Source organism: Cavia porcellus, unplaced genomic scaffold (assembly GCF_034190915.1).
Source record: "Cavia porcellus strain 051 isolate PalLab524CR breed Dunkin Hartley unplaced genomic scaffold, mCavPor4.1 scaffold_20, whole genome shotgun sequence".
In the NCBI taxonomy this organism is placed as follows: Eukaryota; Metazoa; Chordata; class Mammalia; order Rodentia; family Caviidae; genus Cavia; species Cavia porcellus.
Genome location: NW_026947503.1, coordinates 47280068 through 47301740, shown reverse-complemented (window position 1 = coordinate 47301740; position 21673 = coordinate 47280068). Strand labels below are relative to the sequence as shown.

General features: G+C 37.5%; 1 protein-coding gene across 19 annotated transcripts in view; it reads left to right on the top strand.

Annotated features, from left to right (window-relative positions):
• Dtna (dystrobrevin alpha) overlaps positions 1 to 21673 on the top strand; it is a 371976-nt gene that overhangs the window by 215007 nt on the left and 135296 nt on the right. For all 19 annotated transcript variants that reach the window (XM_063231777.1, XM_063231779.1, XM_063231775.1 and 16 more), the window contains one exon: positions 12046 to 12113. In XM_063231777.1, the coding sequence (XP_063087847.1) occupies positions 12047 to 12113 (67 nt within the window). In that variant the 5' untranslated portion in view covers position 12046. The remainder of the gene's footprint in view (positions 1 to 12045; positions 12114 to 21673) is intronic.

The following is a 21673-nucleotide window of genomic DNA, read 5'->3' as shown; positions in this document are numbered from 1 at the left end:
ACTGATATATTCACAGTATCCTCCCGTTCAGGTAGTCTTAGTTATGTGGTAGAGTGAGGTTTCAGTGATTCACTTACAAAAGTATTCAGATGCGTCCTGATATTTTAATTTTAAAATGATTTTATGATATTTACCTCAATTGTTTAATCGTATGAATTAAGAAATCAGAGCCAACTAAATACATTGCTATATAGAGGTGACACCAGAGTACATACAGCCTAACTGTAATCTAGAAAGTCCTGAAATTCAAACTGTGTCAGAGGTAACTTTATGTTCAAGGAATTCACTACTAGCCCTCTAGAATGTGGTTGATAAGTATGGTTGTAAGAGACATTTCTGAAGGGAAAAAGACCCTAAAATATGAGTTTGCGTCAAATTTGAGTTTGTGTTATTGAGTTGAGTAGCTGGTGTTTTGCAAGTACTGTATTCTGTGAGTGTTGGTCACATGTATATGCAAGTCAGTCAGATGGATCTAGGTCTTGAACATCAGTAAGCCTTGCTATCCACATTTGTGAAATATGGACCATTGTACCACTTGCCTCGCAGTTTTCAATAGTAGGTCTCAATAGTAGGATAATCGAAGGAGGAATGAGAAAATGGCACTACAGTGATAGCTCCACATGTCACCACTGGGAGATTTGGTGAGGACCAGTCCTTGCAGCTACCAGCCCTGTGACCTCTGAGAGCTTCTTAACCTTTCTCATTTGACTTAGTTTCCTATGGTTTTTCTGATAAATTATCAGAGAATCAATGGCACAGAACAACACAGAATTTCAGAATGAGTCTCATGGTGGTAAAATCAAGGTGTTAGGAGAGCTATTTTCCTTCTTGATGTTCTGGAGGAGAATCTATTTCCTCACCCTTCCTAGGTTCTAGGAATCCTCCTGTTCCTTGCCTTAAGGCTCTTTTCTCCATCTTTAAAAACTCTTTCCCTTGTGAGGACTCCCATGATTACACTGGGCCCAGCAGTGAACTTCCCCACCTCAAATTCTTTATCTTAATCACACCTATAAAGTCCTTCTTGATGGGGAAGATCACATAATCATAAATTGTGCAGATTAGGGTGTGAGCATCTCTCCAGAGGCTCTATTCTGTCTACTTCACCAACCTCCATTTTCTCATCTATAAAATAGGACAGATAATATGGACCATCTCCCAGGTAGGATAAGAAATAATTCATGTAAAGTGATGAGTTCCAAAACTACTTACACACACCAAAAGTACTTAATAAACGTTGATTATGATTGTTATTACACTCACTGAATGAACCTCGGAGTCCCTGCCTGCTGTATAACCCAGGCATGCAGGCCTCTGCCTGGCCAGGATGACTCAGAGGGCCTGATGGTCCAAAATTAAAAAGGAAGGCACATTCCCACCAGCTATTCTTCCCCCTTCAGATTCTTGGCAACAGCCACCTGAGAGCCATGGCTTTCTCAACAAACAGATTTCTCCCAGTCTTCCCTTAATTTCAGACAAAATTCTCTTCAATGGAAGAAACATCACTAAGGCCCTTATAATTCAAAGGAACAGATCCAGAAGCAAGAAATAAGAGCTCCCTCTGTTCCTTCTCTTTCCTTTCTGTACTCCTGTTGGGCCAGCCAACCCCCATCCAGGGAAAAGGACCGGGGAGTGCAAAATGCCATTGTTTATTGCTGCAGACCTTGCAGCCGTAACTTTGGCTTCGCATCCCCTCTGCCTGTTTCTTTTCCATGTGGCCTATTTAATTTTGGCATCTGCACTCATTAACCCCACATACTTGGCTGTGCTTTTATAGCATAGCAATCACCAGTGTCCCTACAATGTCATTGCTGTTTCTGAATTGTTTTATGTTGCATCAGCCTTAGTTACCATCCAGAGAAATTAAATGAGAACAGAAAACAGCATCATATTCATTGATTTAATATTTAATTGGATGAATCTCTAGTATACATTTTACTGACATATTAAACTATGAAAAGTTGTTAAATGTAGATTCCATTATGTTCTTATTTCAAATGCATGTTTATTAAAAGACCAAAGTAACTTCTTCTACACTCTAGAATTCTCAAAATTTACCCTTTAAAAATATTTGTTCTAGTCCACATAAATTTTCAAAGACTTATAACAGAATCAGTAGAGAGAAAATGGATTTTAAAAGGGTTTTAATAGATACACCATTTCATTATTTCTTTATCTCTTTATACTACATGGAGAGCCCTGTGCTTTTTCTGTGCTTTGCGGTTGGATCCTTATCTTTAAATACACATTAATGGACATATTAATGCCCATCAACTAACTTCTGTGTCCCTCACCTACTGTGTGCTTTCTCATCATGTTTATCTCACGAGCTAGCTTCTTTGGGTGACCTCTGGGAATTTGCAGAGCTGGCCTCCCCAGAAAGCACCCAGGGACCATTATTATTAACTTTCACAGTGAATCAAAGTTATCTCTTCACTGAACTTGATTCAGCCAAAAAGAAACAACTAAATAAATTACACTAAGTTGAACTTTCTGATTTTCCCAAGGAAATTTGTATTTCTAAGGACATAAAATTAACTTACCATACACCTCAGTGACACAGGAAATGGAGAAGTTTCATGGTAAGAATTTTCTAATTCCATTAAAGCAGTCTCCCTAATAAAACACCACCTCCTCCATTTTCATTCATCCTGGAGTCTTCGTACCCATGAAGAGGCAGCTCTATGCTCTCCACATAGAAGGTACAAAACACCATAAGTCTTCCCTGTGCCACTGTAGAATTCAGTAACGATGGATGACATGACCGTGTCTCTCTCAAATTTTCTTCCCTCTGTACTTGCCTGGCCTTTCTTTTATAAACTAAGAGCTGTCAAGTTTATTGGTTTGACACTTAGCTCCTAATGCTTACAAATAAAGAAAAGAAATAAAGGAGAAAAGTTAAAAGAAGAGGGAGAAAGAAAAGAGAGCTTGAATGAGATGATGAGAGAATAAAATGAAAAGAAGAAAGAGGAAAAATGAAAGCCTGGGGGAAATGCAGAGGATTTAGGCACCTTAAGGCTCACAGATCTGTTCTTTAACAAAAATATGACATGCAATGTCCATGAATTCCAACCCACCTGTCTCCCTTGAGCATCATCTGGTAACGCATCCTTTAAATTTTACTTCAGTCCATTGTAGTGCAATTTTCCTCCTCCATGACCTTCAGGTAAAACCAAAGCCATTCCCTTTGGTCTTATTTCATATGATTCCTTTTTGGCTTTTCTTAACCCAAATGAGCTCTGTAATCAGACATGTCTGGTTTTAAACCTTAAATAGTACACTTGGGCAATTGCTTAATTTCTCTGTATGTGGGGCTTCATTTTGATGAAATGGAACTCGTAAAACCAACATTTCAATATATACAGACTCAGTGAGAAATGTTCTACATAGTGCTTGGTACATAGTCTGGTTTAAAAAATTATAATTGTTTTAAATAATTCTATAGCTATTGTTATTATTTATTCTCCTAGCAGTTTGATGCTTTTGTCCTATTGTAGAAAACAGTACACTTTCCTGCTGGTCATTTTCCCATTTCTCCGAATGCATCATATAATCTACCCTGAGCCACATCTTCATACTCAGTCCTTTCCTTACACTTTTATGCTCACTTACCTTTTCGCAAATCTCCTATGCAAACTGTACTTCTAGATTTCTAGAAGCAATATGCCATGGTCAGTATCAGTCTCAGTTTTTGCTTTGCTTTGTTTTGGGATTTGTTTTGTTTCTCCACAGATTGGAATTAGACAAAGGAGAATATATTTTTTTCTAAGATTTTCCTAAACAAAAGATGAGTTAAAAGATGTTTTGATCTGGTTTTTTGTTTTGTTTTGTTTTGGGCTTTTTTGGTGCCAGGGATCGAACTCACGACCTCATGTTTGCCAAGCTGGCCCTTATGCTGCTGAGCTAAACCCCTGGCCCACGTTAAAAGTTTTTTTAAATGTACCAGGAGAAATGCCAGTAATGTCCTCAAGCACTTGGGATTTTCCCGATTTGAGTTTCTGGCTGCCCACTGGGTTTGTATGCCCAGAGACTGGTCCCTACCACTTGAGGAGCTCACACAGCTGTTGCCCCCCAGCACTGCCACCTCACCCTTGGCAGGTAGGCTGTAAGTCCCTGGTGATTGGTAGTTGATGCTTCCATAAAATAAAAGTGCCTGTAATTCTTGTCAAATCCTAGCTTTCTTCCTCAAAGCCAGCCAATAAAAGGAACTGTAATCCCTTTATTTGTGTGTTTATGTACATGAACATTTTGGTGGTGTATTTATACATTTTATCAGATTATCAATGAGGATAAACATTAAAAGCAATTATAGACAAAATTGCATCATTTAGCTAGCTAAACAGATATTGTCCTTTTATTTTATTGAAAACTTAAATTTAGGACAGGCATGGTGTTATATGCCTCTAATTGTAGTACTTGGGTGACTGAAGCAGGAAGATCAATGATCGCTGCAAATTCAAGGCCAGCCTGGAGCACATGGTTGGCCTCAAGTCAGTCTGAACTTCATAGCGAGACCCTGTCTCAAAAACATGAAACAAACCAAAGAAAGCAAACCCAAATGTCCAGTCACTTAAAAATTCTTTTGAATTATAGTCTTTAAAGTTTTTAAAATATTTTATTATTGTAAATGTTTATGGATTTTTAAATACAATATATTCTCCCCATAAAGAAATAAGTGGCATTTAAAACTTGTATTACAACTTTAGGGTTGACTTGTTACAAAGTAATGAAAAGTAGGCTTCTGAATCTAAAGGAATAGTTTTCACGTACTTGTTTTCATTTATCAGGTATATAAGAAAAAGAAGCAGACCTGTTTTATGAATAGTAACAAATGATACTAAATCTAGAAATTCCCAAGAAATCAAAAGGATGTCATTTCCTAACATGTACCCCCAGAAGTTAAGAATTATATCATCCCAGGAGAGAGGGAAAGAAATCTTTTCCTCCAGTTTAGATTCAGCAACGGGTCCACCTTACAAAGTGGGCTAACACATGTAATATTATTACTCATGAAAAATACAGGCACAACCAATTCCCCAAGACACATATTAGATACAATTGCATACATATCAGTGGTTGTCTGAAAAAACATCAGGTCCCTACTGCAGTGCTGGAGGAAGTAGGACAGACAACCACCTCTTTACTGATTAGGGACCCTTGAGGTCCTTTTGATCAAACTTAAGCAGAGTTTCCCTGTCCTTCAGAAACACTCGACTGATTCTGAACCTCACATGGTTAAGTTCTGAGTTTTAATTCTGATCCTCCCAAAACATTCCTTTTAACCTACACTAACTTACCCCTTTCCTTACTCTACAGTATTTACTATTGGTTAAGCGGGAGGCATGGTTCCTACCAGCTGCTACTGAGAGGGAGACCTAGACTCTTCCCAAGCTAAACAAAATTAAATGAAACCAAACAAAACCAAGTGTCCTTGCATACCCTTAACTTCAGCACAAAAAGTTTCTTTCTGTTTTGGAAGAACAATGGAAGTAGTCCTTTTTCCAATAAAAAATGGTTCTTCTGCTTTTTTAATCGAATTTTTTGTTTCTTAAAGTTTGGCTCATTAAGCTAACCATCTCCATATAGTTATATATATTTATATAGATTCCCCCAAAAAAGTAATCCTATTCATTGGCTTAAAATATACATTTTAAGTCCATGTTATAGCTACGGAAATATTGCAAAGCAGGTAAGAATTCCAATCTAATGTTGTCCAAAAAAAAAGTTCATGGTCAAACTCACCAACACATTTTTAGCTCAATCCCAGCCCTGTATCAGAAACACCTACAGTGCACTTGAAAAGTACAGATGTTCAGCTCCAGCCTCAGATTTAGTATATTCAGTTATCTGCATCTTTATTAAGGTCTCCAGGTTTGTATGGTGGGCAGTCATAGCTGAAAAATACAGTGGTGAACCTATACTCATCTAGCTGATTATTGCACCAAAGTAGTAAATTCATATGCACCATAAATAGATAAATAAATCCAAGTTCTAAGTGTAAAAGATGATGTCCAAAGTAAAGCACAAAGTCAGAAATCTATTGCCATTTTTGTAAGGACATTTTTCTACTGTCATGAGCTCCTGTGGATAAAGGCTAGGAAGTAAAAATAAATGCAATTATCCTTTGCCTAAGGAAGCAGTTCTGAATACTTTTTTATTATATTGCCAAAGATTAGGACTGGAATATAAATCTGCGAAAGTCATACGAGAGGCTTTCCTCATTAACAGAAATGGAAATAGGCATTTGTATGTCAGCAATAAATCAATTAAAGGAGGACAGTAGCTCGAAATGGCCTTCATTGTAGTTATTAGCTCTGGGGTTTGCAGCAGTTGGTGATTGCTGAACCCAGCGTTTTCTTGTTATCCACCTGGAGCAAAAGGGAAGGGTGTAAAATGTGGGAATAGTTTAAGTGTATTAATCACTGAAAGTCTTCAAGTGTTTGCTAAAGTGGAGCAAAAGCAACACAGAACAGAGCCAGACATTTCCCAAACCACTGTCCAGCTTTTGAGAATTTGAACAGTGAGGGTGTTTATAAGTGTTTGCATTTACACAAATCTGGACCTCAAAAATCAGTTTTATCACTATGGTGGTTTCCAGTATAACAACATTTTAAAACAGGAGACAGACATTAAGAAACTGTACACAAAAAAATTTACCAGTAACATTTAAGAGAGCTGTGACTGTTCTCCATTCTCTTTTTGGTCTGTTAACCAAGTCCTATCAACTTCTTTTCAGTTTATCAATTTCAAAAACTCTGAGTGTGTGTGTGTGTGTGTGTGTGTGTGTGTGTGTGTGTGTGTTGAGACAGAGTCTCACTCTATAATTCAGGCTGGTCTTGAACTTGCCAGGTAGCCCAGGCTCTGGATTTGTTTTGAACAGAAAAATTTGGGATAAATGTTACCCCTAGAATTTAAAAAACTTTTTAAAATTGACTTCTTGGTCTCCCCTGTCACAAAATATGTTTTTGAATAACCACTTTGCCTGCCTGAGTCAGAATCTTCAGCTATAATACAGGAATAATGAAGTTTCCCTGTTACCATCTCAAGGTTACAAGGAGAAGCATTTTTGCAATTTCCAGAATGCTATGCAAATGTAAGACACCATTAGTTTAAGCTTCTACTTCTAAAACTTCGTATGTACTGTGTGTAATAAAAATACATATTTATTGTGGATAGGGTTGAATTAAAGGTGTGCCATGCAGAAAGTAATTTGAAGATGATATTTTAACATGAATTTATTCTCAACTATGCCAAAATAAAATCCACAGTTTTTCTACATTTGGATTTATTCTTTATTCTTTGCTGGTTTCCACATTATTTTACTCTATTTCATTCCTTCTCATAGTAGGGACAGAGCTGGAATCCTTGGCAAATTGTGCAGCCCTCTTTTGGTGACTTTCCTGGAAGAAGTTATAGTGAACTCATCTCTTCCAAACTCACTGTTATTATGGGGCATAAAATTCCTAACGTGGAAGAGTAAAAGCTAATGTGTTCTCTGCCACTCTCCACACGACCTGGCAATCATCAAATCCTCTTGATTGTGTCTCTTAAATCCTTCTCAAATCAAACATCTGACACAAAATTTAATAGTCTTGCCCATGAATCACTGAAGTATCCACCTACTGGACTCTAGTTACATGCCCTCCTGCCTACACAGTCCACCTCCCACTCAGTACCCTGGGGTAGTCTTTTCAAAGTGTAAATCTTTACTGTCTGCTTTCTACTTAAATCTTGGATGGTTCCCATTCTTGTTTCCGTAGGAGAGCCTTGGATTATCTGCACATGACAAGTGAGACTTCTAGACTTCTAGACTTCACCTCTGCAGATCTTCCATCATGGTTTCCAGCATTGCTGAAAGGCTCCTATTTCCCTTTTCAAAGTTCTATGACTTTTACCTGATTCCATCTAACTGTATGTGCCCTTCCTCCACTCTTCTTATCTGAAAAATCACTATTCACCCTTCCAACCGTCACCCTTTCTTTTATGCCTCTGTCTATTACTCCATCTAGCAGTACTTGCTTTTATTGTCGTGCATATTACACCAAATTATAAATATTCATTAGGGAAGTTTGTTTCCTCTCCTACGGAAAGTTTCATGGCTTCACCTCTTCCTCTACTGAAGGCTCTTCTCTCTTTCTAAGGCAATGAGAGTGTGATCAAGAATTGTCTCCACTACACTGATCAGGGTTAAACTGGAAACAGGTGCCCTGCCTGTTTGATTCTTGAGCTCGTTTTATTTAGAGTCCTCCAATCAAATCAGTTTAAACTGTAAGATAGGATGCCCATCCTTTCTTTATTATGATGAATATGATTACAAGTAACAAGGGAGTATTGTCAATTTTATCTAACAGTGCCACTTCTTAGGAACATCTGGGGTAAAATGACCAGTGTATTATTTTTCCTCTTACATTTATAATTATATTCTATGCCTTCTATTATTTCGCACCACTTGAGTTCTTGCTTCTTTTCCTCTTAAAGTACACATTTCACTTAGAAAAGAGAATTGATATCTATTGTGTAACTAATGATGGCTCCTTTATGAGTTAATTAACAAAAAATGATGATGAATAGACCAAAACTCAGCATCCATATAATTTGCATTTTTTCAACTTCTACTTCATGAGACATGATTTTTCTTTAAAATGTATAATCCTACATTATAATAAATATAAACTTGGTTCTCTCACCTCAAATAGTGATTCTCTGAAGCTAATACAATATGAATCAATATAAATTCCACTTTTCCGTGAGTGAATTCTGGAAATATAATAGAAAGCTATTTCATGAAAAGAACTTAGCTAGTTTTTCTGATGTTCCACTCTCCTCTTCACCCCACCAATTCCTTTACTCAGTGAATATTCACTGCCATCTCAGTCATTGATTGGATTATGCTAGACACTGTGAAGCGTTTAAAATTAGTGAGGTTACTGACCTCAACACCTCTACAGAACACCCATAAAATCAACTGGGAAGGGCTGGGGATATAGCGTGGTGCCACAGCACCTGCCTGGAAAGCACAAAGTTGTGAATTCAGTTCCCAGTACCAAAAACAAAACAAACAAAAAAAACTGGAAATAGAGATGTCAGCAAGATAAATCAGAGGTCCAGGCAATGAGTCCTCAAGCTCAGGAGCCAGCCTTTACCTCCTGACTCTCCCCATCAGAGTCTGCAATCTGCCATCCTTTGTAACTTATTTTTAACTGTTGGGATTTTTTTGGAAAGGTACCTTGATTTTATTTTTTATTGATATTTCTATGTACTTCAGTATATAATAATTATATTCATCTTGGGGACTTGGTACATGCACATACTGAATCTTAATTTTATTTCTCCTTTGCCTCCTGGCCCTCCTCTTTTCCCATTCCCAAATTCCCTTTGCATCTCCACAAAGTTTACATTGCTATTTCCTGTCATTTCTCTTTTGCTATTTAAATTATTTATAGCAGATGTTTCTCATGTAAGAGAAACCATGTGCTATTTAACCTTGTGTGTCTGATTTACTTCACTTAACATGATTATCTCAAGATATATTCATTTTCTTACAAATGACTCAAATTTATCCTTTTTTGGCTGAATATTATTCTATTGTGTATATTATACCACATTTTCTTTATTCATTTATTGATAGACATATTGGCCATTTCTAAGATTTAACTATTGTGAAATGTGTTGCTGTAAACATAGGTATATACATATTCCTATAATGTGATGTCTTTAACTCAGAAGATATCCAGAAGAGGTATAGTTGAGTGAAATGGGATTTTTATGTTTTAGTTTTTCAAGGAATCTCCATACTGATTTCCTTGGTACTGTACTAGTTCACATTCCCTGCGATAATGTAGAAAAATTCCTTTTTCCCACAACCTTACCAGTATTTATTGTTTCTTGAACTATTAATAATAGTAATTCTTTCTGGGGAGAGATGGAATCTTACTGTTGTTTTGATTTTCATTTATCCAATGACTAAAGCATTTTTTCGTGCATCTATTGGTCATGCAAACTTCTTTTGAGAAGTTATCTGTTCATTTCATTTGCTTATTTTTATTGAATCTTTGGGACATTTGGGAATGTCCGAATAGCTGTTTTCATCTCATTTCAGCATATACATAGACCAAGAACACATCACTGCCTCTATCTCCTGTCTTATATCCTCCACTCTACTTCTGAGCCCTTGAAATAAAAAACACAAGCTATTTCCAGACTCTTTTGTGCATATCAGGTGATTATCTGGCTTCTTCTGGAATGAAATAGGATAAGACAAATCAGGACAGACGCATTGTTCTCTACATCTCTTAGATGTTGACTATGCCCACACATTTAACATTGCATAAAGAAGTATTTGATCATATTCAGCAGTGAATTGTTATCAAATTGAGGAAACCTCCTTAATAACTTCTTTCCAATTGCTGCTGAGACAAGACTTTGGTTATATCATCAAACCCACTGTGAGTATGCGCACACTCTTCCGTTGGGTCTATAAACCAAGGCTGTTCAAGATTTTCTTTCCCTTCTTGCCAGTGGCAAAATATCCTTCACTTATAAGAAACAAGTGAGGCTTTCTAATTTGGCCAATATCATTTTAACTACTAGTTATTTTCCCCTCGAGTGAGTCAACTTACAAACATTCCATTACCTTTTGAACAGACTTCTGCTAGTCATTCTGTTAAATTTGTCCCCAGAGAATTAACCTCTCTCATGGTCGCATCTTTCTTTCCACCTCTGTGGCTATAATTAAGTTTTGTTTTCTCTGCTTCCATGATCTCCAGCCTCTTCTCTTACAGCGTAAAGCCTTAAGGACAGGAATTCTGACTTGATACTCACGTTACACACCCAGAGCTTGGTGTGTTTCCTGGAGTATAGAAGGCACTAAATAGAGAATTAGGGAGTGAACTCTATACAGACAAAGACCTTGTGTCTAAGGAGGTTCAGAAGAAAGCTACCAAACCCAGGTACTCATAGGGCTGGGGAAGATTCCAGAGGAAGATACAGCTGTTCTAAGACATGAGGGTAACTATAAGTTAGCTAGACATGGACAAAGATATGGATAAAGACCTATACTTCAAAAATAGCAATGCCAATTTGAAAATAAGCATAAAGATCCTTATAGTAACGCTTTCTGTCAATTATGCCTAAGAATCAAATAGAAGCCACAGTGTTATACCAATGTGTGCTTACGTATATGCATGTGTGTGAGGCAGAACTTTAGTTTCTAAAAGTTTAATTAGCTATAATAAAAATCTAGTCCAGCAACCCATAAAACCCTTGCTATTTGTAGCCCAAAGCTTTTTACATGACTAAACATTTTCATTAACCTTCTCATTATTTTATTTGTCCTCAAGCTAAATTTTAATTTTTTGTATTTTCTATTCTATTTTAACTTTTGGCATTTTAATGGTATTCTTAAATAGCTCCGCAGATAATGGTATGGTTAAGGAGAGAGATGGGAACCCAGCCGTCTCGCATGGAATTATTTTGTGCAGGAAAGCTGAAGAAAGTGTCAGAAAACACTCAAGTTAGAAATGAACATTGAAAATTCAACCATTTGTACAGTGAGGTTCTGAGTACAGAAGGGACAGCTGGCAGAAGGCTGAGGTAAAAGCATAATGGTCCTAGAGCCCAGAGGTCCGTGCCCATCAGTCACCAAGTCCACGGCTCTCTCTCCTGTATTGTCTGTAGGATGGAATCCATAAAATTTGCTCTACAACCTTTATAATTATTCTGAAATTGAGAGACTATCTAGGAAATGAATCACCAAACAGATGGTAAATGTTCGTACTTATACATCAAGTCACTTATTACAGTAACTTTTGTTAGAAAATAAAAATTTTATACCCCTTTCAACAATTATTCCAGAATTACATATGAAAAATACGTATGGCAATTTAGATTTGTGAAAATAAAGCTGTATTTTTTAAGTATACAGTTGTAAAATAGCTTTTATCTATATCTGTAGTGCAAATGCAACAAATACATTTACTAACAAAAAGTAAAACAAATGGCTGTTTGCCTCATGAGCATAATATACGTTGTCACAATTTTGTCTCATAGAATGATTGAAGATAGTGGGAAAAGAGGAAATACCATGGCAGAAAGAAGACAGCTGTTTGCAGAGATGAGTGAGTATGGAACTTTTAAGGACCTCCCTACAGTTTTCATTAAATATTCATAAAGAAGCTAGAAATAACCACTTAATACTTATAACATTTGTACTTCCCTTAAGATTCAAAATTCTTCACATACAGCATGCATTTAGCATTTTGGCATCCTACTAGGCAAAAGTTAGACAGTGAGCCAACATAATTTATGACTAGACTATAGATTTTTATATCAAAACGTTTATGGACTTGAATATTCATACATGTGCACGATAAACATTGTTTAGTATTGACAATGATACAGTCACTAAACCTTGAAGTCTGTGTTCATTCTCTGCATCGTCACAGTGGTGGCATATTGTAGACATTAGACAAAATTTGTGAAATGAATCATTTACTATCTTCCCTGCAAAAATGGTGTCATACATTAGTGATAAAAAGCAGTTGATGCAAAAACACAACTAAACTATCAGCTGTCATTTGGGCATCTTGCAGAGAATGAGATGCTTTCCTACAAATCATTTGTTTTTTAATTGCAATAGAAAACAAAGGACAAAAGAAGCTTGGAGGTGACTTGATCATCAAAAGAAACCAAACAAAGATTATATTTACTGAGCCCAGTGAAAATTATTTGCTTATGTAAAATCACAGTTGCTGTGTAAGTATTGGCTGATAGTGTCTCCCTAGTGAAATACTTCTTTATTCTTAAAGAATTAGACACTTGGGAAAAAACACATATAAAATTAAATATTATAAGAAAAAATATGATCCCTTTATTTTTGTTTATTATTTTTAATCTCTCCTTCCTACATAAGAAATGGGCATGAGCAGGAAAGTGTTGTAAGCCTCTTTCTCCAAGATGGCTGTAGAAAAAAATTCATTTCTACTGAATATTGGAAGCTTTTGGCAGGAATGAGAATCAGAGCAGATAAAGAAAATTGCTAGATAATAACATCCATGTTTTCTTTTATCATCTCCCAATAATCTGGCAGCACCAAGACAGTGTTAGAACTAACAAAAAGGAAAGAAAATTAAAATTTATGTTGGGAATCTCAATCATGCTTCTTGTTTTTTCCACTTCAAGATGATCTAAAGTGTGGCCGTTTTGGCCAGGACCTTCTAATATTTTAGAGTACATTTAGTACCCTATTCTTTACTTCTGGTATGACATCATCTCACTTGGCACCTTTTTATAGACACAAATCTAAGAGCAAGAGGTCTAATTACTGCTAGCCAAAGCCTCCGACTCAGAGTAGGTTTTAGTGATCTATTATAGTACATAAGGATGAAGATTAATGATAATACAGTTCACCTTCAGCATTACTCAGACACTGGAGGAGACAAAACCAAAGAAATGATGGGCCAAATAATAGAATCAACAGGATAATTATGAGTATAGCTAACAAAGATTTCCACCAAGAGGAACCAGTCATGGTTTCCCACAAGGAGGATAAGGATAATGTCCAGGGAAGTTTAGAGTCTGACATGTCATTGATTTGTCATCTAGTATCTTGAGCAGCTGCTGAGATGTTAACAAAGGATAAGAAATGTACATACAACATTCATTTCAGTTTTTGCAACGGCATAAGGACCTTCGTGCTGCTGTTAGAATGTTTAATACCGTCTAATTTGAAGGATGGCCTGTCTCATTAATCTTCCTATTGTGGGGGTTAACCATGTATACTCATCCATATTTGAAAATAATACTAGGAAAGCATATCACTTACCAGGATGAAAATGCCTGATGTCTATTGAGCGCCTTAGCATAGACCTTCTGTAAAGTATCTTTGCCTGCTGATCAAAAAATACAACCCCCTCCAGTAAAGAAGCCAGATAGGCCATCACCCATTACTCCCTCATGGCAGTTCAGGGTACTTCTTTGGAGGGGGTGATGCTATATGCAGCTAAGTTAGATATAACATTATAGGCAGTCGGGTAGTACTGGGCCCTCAAAGAACCCAAGGAGGGAAAACAAGATACCTTGCGAAAGTGGGGGAGACAAACGCCTCCTGCTGTGGGCCAGACTTCAAGACAAAAGATAAAAACCCACACCCTAAGGATATCATAAGGGAATGATACTCTAAGTAGGTATTGATAACTTTGAGGAAGCCAGAAAGTGCCAATTACACAATCTCCCACAGGCAAAGGTCTTGGTGTGTATTCCTATCCACTTGCTATGTACCTCACTTCCCTATTTGATCCTGATTTAATCAATTTTGCCTGAGCAATTACACTCATAATCTTATTGGTTTACCATAGTTCTGTCCCACCTCATGCCCACCTTGTGAGTTCCCGTTTTTCTCCATCTGAGATGTGCCTCACCTTGTGATTTTGCTCTATAAAAATCCCTAAAAAAGCAAAGTTCTCAGCAATCCACTCGGGATCTCTTCTGTCTCTTTCTCAGGCAGAAGCTTTCTTTGTCTCAATATATATATTCTACTTTTTAAAAGACAAAATTCTCAAAAAATATATTTTTAACATTCTTCCCATAAAAAAAGTTGTTGAGGTGATAGATATGTTAGTTAGGTTGGATAAGTCTTTCTATAATGTGTACATAGATCAAAGCATCACATTGTTCCCCAGAAATATACAGAATTACTATTTGTCAATTAAAAATATTGTTCATTTGGATGATCAAATTACAAGCAAGAACAAGTAAATAGATAGTATATTTGGGGAAAACAAGGGGGAAAGGCCAAGTTTTACAAAATCTAAAGCAGCACAAGTACCAAAAAAGACAAGATTATATTGTGATACAGGGTCCTGACAGACACAGAAAAAATCAATATTTACTATGAGAAAGCAATAAACTGTGGAAATCTTGAAACGTATTTCTGTAACACTAAAGACTGAGTCATCTGGCACACTGTAAGAATTAAACAAGTGTGCCCATTTAATGATTTTGTAAATGCACATCTAAGTTTAACTGCCCAGTTCCTTCATCTAAAGACAAATAGAAATCGTGCAAATGTCTATTGAATTAAAGTCACCCAATTCAAAGGCAGCTGAATCCAAGTTTTATATTCATAAAAGCAGAATAACTCTGATTTTTTCAGGTGGGAGAAGTTTAGGAAAAGCACATACTTATTTCCCAAATTGCAGCTTTATCTTTTGATAGAAACTTCACTGGACTCTCATATCTTTACTAGTTTGTAGGTGCTCTTGACTAATGATCAGATAGATAAGTAAATTACACCTGCTTTCCCTGTGCTGGGGATTCAGACAGCTAAACTTCTCTGATCTTAATAATCCATTAGTTTGAACATACTTAGATCAGCACTGTGAAACATCACCAGTAAGTTGGATTCAGCTGGATAACGTTTGACTACATTCAAAGGGAAGAAGTGATTTTTGTAAGTAGACTATTACAAAACAGAAAGATAATCTCATTGAGAATGTGCTAAATGATTGAAAAACATATGTTACCCCACCTTGACCTATAAGACACCCAAGAAAGAAAAGAAAACAGTGTTATCAGAGTGATGTGACCTTAGAAAGTAACTTCTAGAATCTGTGATGCCTACACAGGAAAGAAAGAAAAAAAAAAAAACTAGGAACTTTGTAAATTTGGTCACCTAAGTTTTATCTAGAAATTTTTTAAAAAACAGCAAAAAGTGGTTTTTTTCACTATTACAGATGTGAAAGAAAAGATCTCATCATACAGCTATTCAAGACTACTGCAGGAGAAGAAAGATTCACCTCAACTTCACTAAAACAAAGGCAGGAGGGATTTTAGATTCTAGGGTGAATAAGTGAAGCATCAGTGTAGGGCATTAGCAGGAGGTTAGTCAATGTGATTAGGCCTTTTTCGTTTGCTAATTATACAACTGAAAACTTTGGTTCTTCTCTCACAGAAAGTAGGAGGTTAGGGTACTATCTCCTTTAATCATTACTTTCAAATTCCTGGATCCCAGACCCTGGGGAAAGACATTCCTGGGCTATAAAACTGGCTGAAGGACGAGATATTAAATTTACAAATGAGCAGAGCAAGGGTTTATGATGGAAACTGTTGTAAAATCAAGTATCTAGAGAAAGGGAGTTCAGAGGCTCAGAGGAAAGACGAAGCCAGTCTAAAGTTAAGCAGGTGGAGCGAAATATGAAGACTCATCTTGCCTTAAAAAAGCTCAAGAAATGGAAACAGTAAGAAGAACAATTGGTGAGGTATGGCAAACCCAGAGGACTGCCATACAGGTGCTTTAACCATTTATCCTGAATGCATAAACACAAGCAGTAGAAGTAGAAGAAAACAGCAGAGAGAAGCCATGAATAGCGTAGACTCTCACATAAGCAGAGCAGAGAAGATTAACCTTCCATGAGAAATCTGGGTGACCACCTACTTTGATGTAGAAAATACTGTGCAAGTCGCTCTTAAATGAAAATTCTCCATGTTATAATGCCCTAATTATCAACTTACTTATACCTTGGATTAAAGCTGTAAAAGCTAGTTAAATGTAAGTGTTGACCTTTCCAGCCAGTGAATAAATTTATCAGCTAAATAGGTTTATCAGACTAGCTCTTAGCAGAGTAAAATGCCTTGGACTTAAACTCTCCTCCATTTCTTCTGCTCCATTCCTTTTCTTCAAATGACAGTTATTTATGAACAAATCTATGTCATTCACTATTGCTAACTTTTTTTTAGGGGTAGACTCAGGGCATGAACCTTCAAATCCATTTATCTTAGATGCTGAATTCATATGGTTGGGGTTTAATGGGAAAGAAGCACCACCCTTTGAGAAGCTCAGAGGTTGCCTAGCAATAAAGGGAAAAAGAAATAGCACTGACTTCTAAGCAGAGAAGAGACCTGAAATCAAAGGGAGACACAAATGGACCCCCAAGAAAGACTGCTCAGTTGTTGAGGGCAGACAGGCCTTTCCAAAATGCTGGCCATAGTCACCATGGCCACGGTTAGAAAGGAAAGGACAGCATGCTTTTGCAGTGTACACTTTTAATTTAGGAATAGTGATTTCAAAAATTCTGAAAAGTCACATCAATGATCCCACCATCATAGGCCATGGGGAATACTGCGACTACTTTCCCTTCCTTTTTCATTGTTGTTCTTGGTCTCTTTTAGAACATTAACTCCGTGGCTCACTGTTCTGAAAATTCTTTCTGGTGTCTCCAGCCCCACCTGGCCTCTTGCTTTTTATAACCGCTCTGTATCTCAGTTTCTGTCTCCTAATACCCACCAGACTCTGAAGCCAGTTGTTTTCTTCCTGACCAGTTGTTTCCATGTACAGTTTTTTTTTGCCCCTATTGTTTTTACCCTTATTGTTGTGGCTCTTCGGTGTTCAGAATCCCTCAAAACCACTTCCTGTTTTCTTGCGAACTCACCCAGAACAATCAGCATGGAAATTCAGCAACACTTCCAACCTTGCTTCTTGCTGTGCTGTTGCTGAATCACCCTGAGGTGGCCTAGCTCGAGCTCCACGAAGCGCGCCCACCCAAGGCTACTGCCTGAGAGCGTTCCAAAGCTATATTCTGTGAAGAGTTGTTAAAAAGCTGGGCATTGTTCAGAGAGAAAAGGAAGTTCTTATTCCCAGTTTTGTGTCACATTTTGCCGCCCACCATGTGTACTTGTGCATAAAATCTCTTGGAAAAATATTCCTAACCTTAGCCCAGTCAAGACAGAGTGCTATATTTTTTACAATGTTTGTATTTTTAAATATTTCATTTTTACTAGTTATATTTTAAATGTTTGTTGATAATTTCTGGAGTGTGTTACAGCTCTAGTGAAGAGCCCCACTGAGACATCCCACAAGCAACTCAAAGACTGTATATCCCTAACTGAGTTCTTAGACTTACTGCTGCTCCCTGTTTGTACTTTACATCAGTGAGGGACAGTAAATGCCACTCACTCAGACAGAAATCTGAGTATTATCCTTGATCTCCATCCCATACCCTCTGTGTGTGTGTGTGTGTGTGTGTGTGTGTGTGTGTGTGTGTCCATCTGTCTCTCTGTCTCTCTCCATCTGTCTTTCTTCACCTGTCTGTCTCTCTCCATCTCTCTCTCTGTCTGCCTCTCTCTCTCTGTGTCCATCTGTCTCTCTCTCTCCATCTCTCTGTCTGTCTCTCTCCATCTCTGTCTCTTTCTCCACCTCTCTGTCTGTCTCTCTCTTTCTATCTCTCTCTCTCACACACACACACACACACACACACACGCATGTACGTATATTCAGTCAACAATCGAGCTTGGCAAAGAGCTCAGACACAGTGTTTATAGACTTTATTTTGTTGATGAACTTTCACACAAAATGAGACAGATTCTAAATGACTATATAGAGTTTATAATGGTCTATCAAAATGTAGAAAGTAAAGCATATATAAATTGTATGAAAGTGTTCAGAGTATAGCGAAGCTCGTGTTAAAATTTAAACCTGCTTTGTTTGGTTGGTTGGTAGATGTGTCGGTTTTATGAATAGACAGAGAAGAAATAGGAACATGGAAATAAGGAAATGAGAGAGAGAGAAGAGAAGGAGGAAGAGGAGAAATAGGGAGAGGGAAAAGGTGGGCTAAAGAAAGAGAAAAATTGGGTGTAGAGCTGAAGACCATGAATAAACATCTCTTATCTGCATCAGTTTTTCTGTATCATTATCAACAAACATTCACCATGACAAGAACAGGAGAGGTCTGACTGCATGGTAGGAAAAAAATCAAATTTCTTTGACTAAATGCAGTTCATAATTTTTATTATGAAAATGTCAAATAAACACAGATGGAAAGAAAACAGTTTTTATCTACCCTTAATTATTTATCCTGAGCTCTCACTATGTGTGCATATATCGCTGTGGTATGATGCTTTTAATTCATAGATAAATATTGGAAACAACTCAAATGCCCATCAACTGATGAATGGACAAAAAGATGAGTTTTTTATACAGTGGAGTACTAGTCAGCCACAAAGAATACATTTGCGACTTTTATATAGCTAAATGGATGGACCTTGAGATCACACTCTTAAGTAAAATAAATTGGACAAATAGTGGAACTATCACACTGTCTTTCTGGTGTGAGAAAATGAAAGTGTAAATAAGAACCAAAATGTATAACAGACATTATGAAATAGGAAGAAATTGTTCAAAAGAAAAGGGGAATTAGGGAGGATGAGAGGTAAAAGAAGGAAGAGAAAAGAAAAAAATGAGAAAAGAAGGCTCAAATGGAAACAGAGCTTTTTAAATAAGGAGGAGAAGAGAGTTTGAAGGGAGGGGAGGGGAACAGGGAAAAAAGAGGAATCATGATATATCACATACAGGCACAAATTCCCTAGGGGGAATGTGACCATTATGTATATATAAATGGTACCAATCAGCTTAATGGATAAAGAGTCATGTGTTCATATAAAGTCAGATCCTTTCTAGTTTCTATTTTTGGATTAAGAGTAGGACTTTCTATTTGTTTGATGAGCTTATTTTAATTTTCAGCTTATGCTTCTAGCAGGTTTGATATACTTTAACATTTCTTTTTTTTTTTTTTCCTTTTTCCGTTTTTATTGGTACCAGGAATCGAACTCATGACTGCCTGCTTGCAAGGCAGGCGCTTATGCCACTGAGCTAAATCCCCAGCCCCTAACATTTCGATTTGTCACTGACGTTTCAAGGATCCTTGCCAGTTTCATATCTCTGTAAATATGATGGGCTCCCCTGGGGAATGAATGCTCTAAGATGCCAGAATATCAGTGACAGAAATACCTGAATACACAACCTGCCCTTTCCACATTTATTGATGCTGACTTTGGCAGCCCTAAGAGTCTCAACAACCACACACAAACCTTTAAAAGAAAATAATTGTGTGTTTATTATTTGTGTGAATTCTTCGAAAATAATGATTTAAACTGTGGATAACACACAAAAATTGTGCTGCAGGACACTGTTCTGTTTCTTAGTCCCAGCATCATACCACAGCGATATATGCATACTCATGTTTACAACACTTGCCTCTTCAAAATCAGATTTTTGAATTAACTTCAAGCTTAATAAAAACCTGAAGAATGGGTCTGCCAGCACATGCCCATAATCCCAGCACTCAGAAGGCTGAGGGAGGGTGATTGCTGTGAGTCAAGGCCAGCCTGGGCGAGGCAGTGATTCCAGGCCAGCATGAGCATGAGATTTAATATCAACAAGAATGCAAATGGGGAGAGGGGACTTAGAGGAAGCTGAAAGGAGGTAGTCGGGAAGGAGAAGGAGATTAAGAAAAGGAACTAACTCTATTATGCTTGTATGTACATTCTCCCCAAGGGAACACACACACACACACACACACACACACACACACACACACACACAAAATATATGCAGCATTTATAAATGCTAGGAAGTGACAGAATTAAGGATTGCTGACACAAAAGTTCACTGATTTTCACTAAATTCTAATGTTCCCTGCCACTGGAAATAATCCTACATGGCAGTTCAGTAAGATCCATCTGCTGAGAACATTTAGAAAAAGCCTGTGTTGAGTCAGGGTGGGTCCCACCTCTTGTATCTTTCAAGAACCCAGTAGCAATGTGTTTGTCAAGCAATACGCTCTCATAAGAGTAAGTGTTTAATGATATGCCTCATAAAATTGCAAAGTAATAGGACTAGTGACAACATTTTTAAGTGAATCCACAGAGAACAATCTGAGTTGAGAGAATCCTAAATATTCTCAGGGAGGGACATTCACTGTTTCATCCTGAATTTCATTATGGTAGCATTTTATTGGCCTCCTAATATCATTGCTTCCAGCCCAGTTTACTTGCTCACTAACCTATTGTATTCTGAAGAATTTATGTACCACATTTTACTGCTGTAGACAAAGTTCAATACATGTCAAATACAAAAATACAACCTCACACCTTTATATCGGCTATGAAACATAAATGCGGGCTCTAAGAAAACCAAGTATCTGGAAGCAGAGAAAATTGGAGTAGGTTGTAGACACAGCCGAGAGATTAGCCTAGACTTCCAGGGTAGGGAAAGGCGTAGGAGCTCAGTGTCCAGGTGACAGAGTGGGGAAAAGACCAGCCCACACCTGGCAGAGGTTCTGTGGGCTGAAGATGGGAAGGACCGCTGGGCAGGAAAGAGCGAGAGAGAGAGAGAGAGAGAGAGAGAGAGAGAGAGAGAGAGAGAGAGAGAGCCTGCAGAGGGCGCTGGATTCTGCCGGGACTTTCAGATCTGGCGTTCTAGGCATCAGGAGCCACGCTGGGTTGTTTAGTGGAAGAGCAGAATAAGGAAAGAAGTTCAGGCATAAGGGAAACATGCTCCTTGTGTGCTAGGAAGCCACAACATAAGCATATTAGAGATCAAAAGGTGTCTTCTATTGTGAGGTTGCAAGATAGACATCAGTAATGAGAGTGAACACTTACACAGCACTTACTGCATGCAAACCAGTGCTGTAAGTGCATTCTTCCTTACAACAACCCCATGCAGTCCATACTGCCAACCATCATCCTCCCCACCTTCAGTGAGAGAAATGAGGTTTCTCGAAGCCATTGGCCAAGGTCCCACAGCAAAGATGCTCAACGTTCAGTGTGCAACCACTTAACGGTCATGTTCAAGTGACCAGTAACAGTGCACTTAAAATCTATTTATTTAGGACAGTATGTAATG